The following is a 9,193-nucleotide window of genomic DNA, read 5'->3' as shown; positions in this document are numbered from 1 at the left end:
CAGTCAGTACGGATAGTCTGCCGCATTGTATGTGTCTTACGGCTGCCTGTTTGTTATCTCCCCAGGAGAAGCGTGGAGATGAGAGGGCAGCGAGCACGGGGTGCTCAGACACTGAGGAGCGGAGACAAGGAACACTAGCACTGGGAAGAGGACATTTCACGGGAGTCGGGAACGCACTGCGGATTTATTGTTATTTTCCATTCACTGTAAATAAACGCACTGCTTGCATTCAGAGCTCCGTGCCTGGCTCCTCCTTCCTCACATCCCCACGGTTGACGCTGGCCAACCGTGACAAATAGCTTTTCTTAGATTCATTATTAGTTCAACATTGACAAATAGTAGTTGACTAATATCAGGAGCCAAAAAGAAAACAAAAAACAAACTAAATAAATATTTCAGACGCTGAAAAGAAATTACTACGGTTGTTTAAATTTGCTGTCAGCAAGTTAGGTCTAATGCATGTAGTCAATCTAATGAATCAATATTACATGTAAAAAGTACAGAACTGAAAATGAAACTAAAATATAACGGTAAATGAACTGGTTCTTGTATAAAACCTTTCTACTCTCTACAACTTGCCTCATTCATGCACTCACTTTTTTCTATGCTTTTTCTCTGTAAGTGCTTTCTATCTAACATTAATACGCATTCATCCTCCCGATGGATGCATCGGAGAGCAACTTGGGGTTAGCGTCTTGCCCAAGGATATTTGGCATGCAGGCTGGAGCAGGCGGGGATTGAACCAGCAACTTTCTGATTAGTAGGTTTCCTGCTCTACCTGAGCTACAGACACCCCAATTTGTGGTGCTCTGGAAACAACACGTTCTCATCCCAACAGGTAACGATGCTATGTGACAAATCATCGGTATGTGTAAATGTGTTTTTTGTTCTAATCATGAATCGCTTTGTAAAACAAGACCTGATAGGGTTAAGGTTAAAGTTATGGTTAGAGTTAATGTTAGGGATAGGGCTGGAATGGACGGCTGGAGCCTCTCCTCCAAGTGTGTGTTACTGCCGCCATCAGCATTCTGTTGTATTCTGTTGTCTGCTTTTCTCTGTAAGCGCTTCGAGCCTGTACTTTTTTGCTTTAGCTGAGTAATGAAGTTGAATCAGTACTTTAACTTTCACTGGAACAATAGTATTTTTACTTCTACTTAAGTGGAGAATGTCTGATCTTTTGCCAACTCTGGCTGTCTCTCAGTCTTGGAATACCCACTTGTTGTCCAGCGGTGTCCTGGGAATATGGGAACTAGACAGACTGGGGAAACAATGGGAGGAGACACAAAGATGGAATCACTTTTACCATCTTTTATGTATTTGCTGGTCGTCTTATTTCTTCTATTTTGCAAGCACAGTGTTGCAATCATTGTCTTTGTGGTACAATGACACAGGTAGAATGCAGGTGTTTTCATGTAACACGATGCCAGAAAGATGAGTAATGTGTTTTGAAGAGAAGATAAAACATCATGTTTGAACAAAGATAAGCAGCAGACACGTCTGTGTGTGAGTTGTTCAGGTTCAGTAAGAAGGTAATATGTCTGCAGAATTTGTAATTCTTATGAAGATATTGCTTGTACAATAAATAAAATCCCTTTAACTTCTTCTGGAGAGTGTCTTTATATATTTAGTCATTTTGGGGCGATCCTTTATTTAGTAGTAACTCTAGTCGGGGATATATATCAGAGTTTACTTTCAGATATGAGCATTGTGTTTCCTGTGGATGAATGAATGAATTATTTATTTATGTAATTTTTGAAAGACTGGCTCATGTAAAATCTCTGAAAGTATGACAAAGCTCTCCTGTTACACTTTATGGACACCTGAGCGTCACCATGAGGGCCTGTCTTTATTCACTTTATTCACTGAAATCCACTTTTATAATGAATTCACAGTAATCACTGACACCTTCAGAGCATTACATTCATTAAAGACGTCTTCTACACCTACTCTTCCAGACGACCGACACATACTTCAACCACTGCAGGTTAACCAGCCACTCATCAGTAAAGCAAAAACTAAATGTAAATGTCCTCATGTGGAAAAGACTGAAACACAACTCCCATATATCACTAATGTAACAGATCCATTTAGGGAGAGTGAGAACACTAGGCTGGATGTGTTTTAATGCAGGAACATTCATCATGTCTTCAGTTCAACAAATCATTTACATTGAATATGTGAGCTGGATGGTTACACGATACAATGTGATTGTCAACAATAACTGCAATGAACGCTGGTTTGAGGGCGGAGTCAAGGAGGCCATTTACGTGAAAAGGGAAAGACCCTCTCTGAATCAAGGAGGGGGCCTAAGGGTACATCTGTCACCATCTTACAATGCTGTGATTGCAGCCGTTCTCCAACTCTCTGTGAATGGTACTCAGGACCATTGATCAGTGGTTGTTGATCAATGGTCATGAGAATTTGCATAATCATGATTAAGGAACTGACCTCCCAGCCCATTGTTCCTTCAGTCGGCTGGTTTCTCTGACTGAAAACGCTACGTCCAGAAGAACAGAATCAACTTTTGGAGATTTACTTCCCTGATGATTGAGCACGCATCAAGACCTTTTAATCAGGCCAACAAATATCTTGTACTCAATTTTAGCAGCAGCCATTGTGACACTGATGATAAAACTTGTGTAAAAGTGCGAAGCTGTAAAAAAGTAATTATAAAAAAGCGTTTTTGTAGCTGAATGTTACTGGATAGCTGTTTCATCTGTAACACATCAAAATAACCTGCTAAGGTTTAATAGGCTATAAGGAACACACTCACTTCCTGAGCCCTGGGCAATAAGAGACGTTTTGTGTTTTATGATTTATTGATATGTTTGATCCTTTCTGACCTGCGTTAATGAAGCAGTCATTAGATCACCATGTCCGCTAGAATAGTTCTGTAGTTTGATGCTTGAGTCGTTGCAGACTTGTTGAAACTCCCTCACCCGTCAAAGCAGCGTCTTTGTTATTCGCGTCCAGCAGATGGCAGTGTTTCACTGTCTGACGGCTGTCTGAAGCTTCAGCTGGATTATCCGTTTTCATGTTTGATTAGAGGTTTGTGTGTGTGTGTGTGTGGGTTTTTAGCCACGAGTTGTCCACGATAAAGCATATTGAATGGCCTGTCTAATATTGTTAGAATTCTCCTTTGGGTTAGTTTCATTACTCAATCGGGACATTTATTTGGAAAAAGAAAAAAAGAGGGAAAAAAAAGAAAAAAAAAGAAAAGAATTAAAAATAAATAAATCCTCATAGTTTACATTTACAAATATCAATACTGAATGTTACGTCCCTCTGCAGCTTCTAATCGTCTCAGTGTTTTCAGCTGGTGCTAACTGGCCACACCTAGTCAGGTGTGGATAAAAGCATACCTGAGGCAAGCTTCCCGGCAGTGCACTAGTCTTTGCCTTGGTGGCACCAGCCATTTTAGCCAACCTGGTTTTCCATTTTAGGATGAAACCTCTTCTCACCCACACTCTGCTATTCATCTCTGTTTTTATGTTGCGGCTTTTGAGCCGGGTCGTAACACTGAAGATTACAAAGATCAACATTAAGACCAGTCTGTGCATTCAAAGCAGTGACAGAAAAGAGTGTGGGGCATTAACCCCCACTCACTTCACAGTTCACGTTCACAGCGAGCTTCGTCGAAATTTACAATGAGACCCTGAGGGACCTTGTGTTCACCGGCAAGTCCAGCAAGAGACCTGAGCATGAGATCCGCAAGACAGCCAGCAACGAATTGACAATCACTAATCTCACCTATGAGCGGGTCTCCAATGAGGATCAGGTACAGCAGACAGACATCTGTAGCTCAGAACAAATTAATTTCAAATCTGCTGACAAATTGTTACCAAACTTTGAAAATACATCAAACTTTATCGATGCTCTATGTTTTAAAACGTTCCCTCGTCCTCTCAGGTTCTCCGTCTGATTGCTTTGGCCAATCAGAATCGCTCCACTGCCCAGACAGCCCAGAATGACCGCTCGTCTCGCTCCCACTCAGTCTTCCAGCTGGATATTGAGGGAGTTAATGCCGGCAGGGATGTCAAGTGCAAATGTATCACACTGGAAGTACCAGCATCAGGAATGTGGTTTCTTCTTTTTGGATCTATAATATTTAGTCTGGTTAGTTATTGTTACTGTAACCAGTGCAAAATCTGCTATGATGACTCAAGGTTAATGTTTGAGCCCCTGAGCGCTAAAAGAAGTGTTTTGTAAAGTATTAAAACTACCTTTAATGGAAGGAAAAACGGATCACTGCTTCCTATAAGAGTTGGTTTTCTCTGTGTGTGTAGCCACTCTGTGCCTGGTGGACTTGGCTGGCAGTGAGCGAATGGTGAAGAGCCAGTCTCAGGGTGACCGTTTCAAAGAGATGACCGCCATCAACAGCTCACTGTCCAACCTGGGCGTCGTTATCGCCGCTCTGGCCAAAAAGGTCTGCAGCTGCAGTTTCTGTAGTCTTAGATGTCACACCTGCTTTCTTTACATTTACAGTATTAATGATTTTTTTGGCCTTTGTGTTCCAGGAGACTTACGTAGCTTACAGGAACTCGAAGCTCACGTACCTCCTTCAGGGATGTTTGGGGGGGAAACGGCAAAACGTGAGTTTGTTGACATCACAAATCTTTATAATGACGACACATAAAACTGAAGGAATTTATCCCCAAAAAATATTTAACAGCGTTTGATCTCATCACTTCAGATTGTGACTGTTTATTCTTTGGCACTAATTTTGGATGTCTTTATTTGCAGCTTGATGTTTGTTAACATTGCTCCGGAGCCCGACAGCTTTGGGGAAACTCTGAACTCATTGAGGTTTGCCAGCAAGGTCAGTGCAGTCTTGTTTCCAGTGTTCATTGGACAGAGTACATTAATGATGTCCTTACATCAGCTGTTTATGGTAAACCAAAGCCATACTCCATATCCATTTTAATACCTTGGTGTGTAATTCATACTCACATTTTGTCTGAAGAGTAGGGATGTTCCTGGCGTCTTATTTACTAGTCGACTAATCGAGGGGGAAATAATTAGACTAACCAACTAATGTAAAACTAAGAAACATTCAGATATTGAGTTGATTTTCAGAACTGATTAATAGAAACTGTCAAACTAGACGCAGAGGTATCTTAAACCATTTATCACATTCTGTTAAATACAAATGAAAATGCGTTACTACAAAAGATGTTCTATTAAAATATGACAATCATTTGAGAATCTAAAAGTACGTCTAAGTGTGGCGAGAATGATTCAGGTAATACATTATACAGCTGTTTTCTAGTCAGGTTGTGGGGGCAGCAGGAAGGACCACTCCTGACCACAGCTGATAGATGTAAACTGGCTAGCATGACCAAGGATGCTGGGGCCTCCTACTGGTAGGACGTGCCCAGCTGGAACAGCCTCCTGGCCAAGGTGGCTGTCACCTTTTGATGTGAAGGAGTAGTGACTCTACTCTGAGCCCCTCCCCCATTGACTTAACTGCTCTCCTAAAGGAGAGGTTTTCCACCTCTCAGGAAACTAATTTCCTCTGCGTGTATCTGCGATCTCAGTGTTAACAAGAAGATCAGGGTAGATTAATAGATTTATGGTGTTTCTCAACAACAGTGCACCATCTGGTGGTAGATCGCTGCCTAACATTTAGAACACAATGTACCAGCATTAATTAATCAATTAAAATGTTAACAATTAGATTGAACGACTGGTAAGTCTGATACAGACTAGTGACAATTAGTCGACTAGTCACATAAATCCCTGATAGAGCCCACAGAAGTGGCCTGCACCATGTGCGTGGCTTGCTTTGCAGTTTAACCCTCAGTAGGACCTACAGCCATTTTTCATCCCCAGCGTTTTTTAATATTAGGCCATTTTCACTGTGTTGAATAGAATATAGCCAAACCTTCCGACCCTTTTTTTTTTCTTTTTTCTTTAGAATTGCAGTCTCCGTTTATTAGATTAGCTTAAAGTGGCTAAGCTACAAACCGCCATCCACATGAGGTCCTAGAGCCATAAATCGCCCCATTGAAACCCATTATAAACGCTATTTTTCACTGCAGAATTATTACCATTAACGTATGGGTGATGGCTTCTGTTTCGGTTCCGTGTTGGACAAGGGGCCTTAGAATTGTAATTTTTTTTATTTGGCCACCGGGTGGCGCCCTTGTTCCACATGTGACGCCTGCTGGAACATAGACCTTTTCCAGCGGGCTGCTCGAGACATACACCCGGGAAAGGCAGACTCATTCCCCGAGTGCAGCAGCAGCTTGGCCCGCTGCTCGTTCGGGACCATTTTCTGCCCTTAGGGCTGTTAGAGGGTGCATTTTGACCTTTATATTTAAAAATAAATAAAATAAAGGTCTCTCTGCCTAAAAGAAAAAAATTTTGTGTCTGTCTCATTCTAAGTTTACCATACCATACCAACTTTATTTCTAAAGCACTTTAACATAAAACCAGAGTTTCACAAAGTGCTGTACATGTTAATAGCATACGTAAAGAAAATTAAAATGAGATACGATAAAATAAATAGATACAATAAATTGAAACATGTTAAAACAAATTGAGTCAACCCCTCTAATCAATGCCAAAGGCTTCAGCGAATAAATATGTTTTAAGAAGACTTTTAAATTCGGAGAGAGAAGAGGCCTGCCTAACATGCAAGGGCAGATCATTCCACAACTTTGGAGCAGCTACAGCAAAAGCACGATCACCTTTAAGTTTATACTTAGTTTTCGGTACCTTAAGGAGTTGCTGATTGGCATAGTTTAGATAAAAGCCTTCCCTCTTTGAAGTACACCCTGCAATGCAAACAAATCTAACATGAAAACAAGAATAAAAAACAAATTAGACTTTATTTTGTCGCCAACCTCAGCTTGTTTATGCAGGTGCAGGCAGGAGAGGTTATAATAATAAGCCGTAGCGCGGGAGTAGGCATTTTCACGATGGCACGGTACCGAGGAAGTAGTGGACATCCTGATGCGCTCTGACAGCGAGGATCTCTCCTCTTCATCTGCCGAGAGTGACTCTGATTCCGGGGGTGACACGGATGATTCGTCTCTCGACACTGATCACCAGGAGTCGTCCTCTGATTTTTCTTCTGAAGATGAGAACGAGGGGAGGACGCCGGAGGAAGCAGCGGCGTGGACCTCCAAAGATGGGAAGAAATGGTCCGCAACAAACGCCGAGACGCTGCGCTACGTCGCAGCACCCACGGGGCTTATTCCGGGACCGACCCACTACGCCGTAGCCCGAATTACGGACCCACTCTCCAGCATCAGGTTGTACATAACTGATGGGATTATACAGCATATAGTTGCAATGACAAACCTTCAGGGCAGACGCTACATCTCATTCTGGAGAGATTTAGATAGCAACGAAATGCTCGCTTATGTGGGGCTGCTAATTTTGTCCGGTGTATACCGGTCAAAGCACGAGGCCATCGCCAGCCTTTGGAGTGAGAAAACGGGAAGGAAGATTTTCCGTGCCTCAGTGGCTGAGAAAAGATTTTGTCACATAACCAGAGCGCTCCGATTTGATGACAAACTCACCCGACCTGCACGACGTGCGGACAAATTGGCTCCCATTCGGCAGATATGGGACATGTGGGCACACCGCCTGGGGATGTTGTTTAGTCCAGACCGGGACCTTACGGTGGATGAGCAGCTGGTACCGTTCAAGGGAAGGTGCAGTTTCCGCCAGTATATCCCCAAAAAGCCTGCGAAATGCGGCATAAAGGTCTGGGCAGCATGCGATGTCAAGACATCATACGCCTGGCGGCTGCAGGTTTACACCGGGAGAGCAGCGGGCGAACCGGCCGAGGTAAACCAGGGGATGAGGGTCGTCCAGCAGATGACTGACGGGCTCCATGGGCATGTTGTCACAGTCGACAATTTTTTTCACCTCATCTGAACTGGCAGAGGAACTCCTCAAAAATAAAATGGCTCTGGTCGGCACAATCCGCCAGAACAAAAAAGGAATCCCACCCGTTTTGCGCCAGATGAGAGGGAGAGCCGTCTACTCCTCGATCTTTGCCTTTTCAGCGAAACAGACCCTAGTGTCGTACATTCCCCGACGGGGCAGGAATGTGCTTTTATTGAGCACGAAACATCGCAGGCCGGAGGTCAGCGATGACGAGAGAAAAAAGCCAGCGATCATCACAGACTACAATCGATGCAAAGGAGGTGTCGACAACCTTGATAAGGTGGGTGTCATTACGCATCAGTTACGCACACCTTTATTCATTTTTCTTCATATATTCTTGTGTAAAATATACAGAGGTTTTATGTTGTTTTTTTTTTTTTGTTATGTTTATTTTTTGTTAGGTTGTCGGCACCTACTCCTGCAGGAGACGGACCAATCGATGGCCAATGGCCCTTTTTCATCACATCATAGACGTCTCCCTCTACAACGCCTTCATGCTGTGGACCTCCGTGGATCAGGCCTGGCATCAGCAGAAGCCACACAGGAGGAGGATGTTCATTGAAGAGGTGGGAGAAGGCCTGATCACGCCCCATTTGTCACAAAGACAGCGTCTTCCCCGCTCATCAGCCGCTGCTGAGTTAGTAAGAGATGCGCAGGATGGTGCTGCTGCAGGCCCCTCTGGAGTGACAAATCCCAAGGGCAGGAAGCTCTGTGAGCTCTGTGTTGGGAAAAGGAGGCGAGTGGGAAACACATGCAGCAAATGTGGAAAATTCAGCTGCCGAGCCCACAGCAAATTTGTCTGCAGCCACTGCCCTACCTGAGCAAGACATTTACCCCCCAGCCACACACACGCCCCCCACCCTCTCACTGCTTTCTCACTTTCTCACACTCTCTTTCTCTCTCATACATTTCCCCATTCCCAACAACAATATACATAATTACATTTACCATATACATGTTCTTGTTCATTGTTGAAAAATAAATGTTTATTTGGTTCAAACTGATCTTGTATTTTTATTTACATAATGCTTTTTATTTGATTTTAGATGGCAACAAGGTAATATGCATTTATTGGGGCAAGAGTGAAAAACGTTCTCCTGCAAAAAAAACTAACGGCCGATCAAAATGAAGGTCAGTAGTAATTTTTAGACCATCCAAAGGCCTAATTAAAAGTACAATAAAATATAACTTTCAAATGTATTTTATGGAAAATATTTAATTTTTTCATTTTTTTTGCCAAAAAAGGCAGTGTGCTCATGTGACAAAACCGGGATATAAAAGGTTAAAATCG

General features: G+C 42.9%; 1 protein-coding gene and 1 pseudogene across 2 annotated transcripts; both read left to right on the top strand.

The window, feature by feature from the left end:
* Positions 1-844: 844 nt before the first annotated feature.
* Positions 845-6,287, top strand: LOC308399888 (carboxy-terminal kinesin 2-like; annotated as a pseudogene). Its single transcript has 7 exons — positions 845-865; positions 3,614-3,778; positions 3,910-4,048; positions 4,287-4,426; positions 4,518-4,592; positions 4,744-4,819; positions 6,189-6,287. The product of its transcript is annotated as a carboxy-terminal kinesin 2-like (transcript).
* A 652-nt stretch (positions 6,288-6,939) lies between these two features.
* Positions 6,940-8,593, top strand: LOC308394149 (piggyBac transposable element-derived protein 4-like). The gene is made up of 2 exons (XM_080878318.1): positions 6,940-8,182; positions 8,304-8,593. The coding sequence occupies exon 1, from the start codon at positions 6,958-6,960 to the stop codon at positions 7,888-7,890; it is 933 nt and encodes a 310-aa protein (XP_080734444.1). The 5' UTR covers positions 6,940-6,957; the 3' UTR covers positions 7,891-8,182; positions 8,304-8,593.
* The last annotated feature ends 600 nt before the right edge of the window (positions 8,594-9,193 follow it).

Source organism: Rhamphochromis sp. 'chilingali' (assembly GCF_963969265.1).
Source record: "Rhamphochromis sp. 'chilingali' genome assembly, chromosome: 1".
Lineage (NCBI taxonomy): Eukaryota > Metazoa > Chordata > Actinopteri > Cichliformes > Cichlidae > Rhamphochromis > Rhamphochromis sp. 'chilingali'.
Note: the sequence above shows the minus strand (reverse complement) of the source record. Positions and strands in the feature narration are given on the sequence as shown.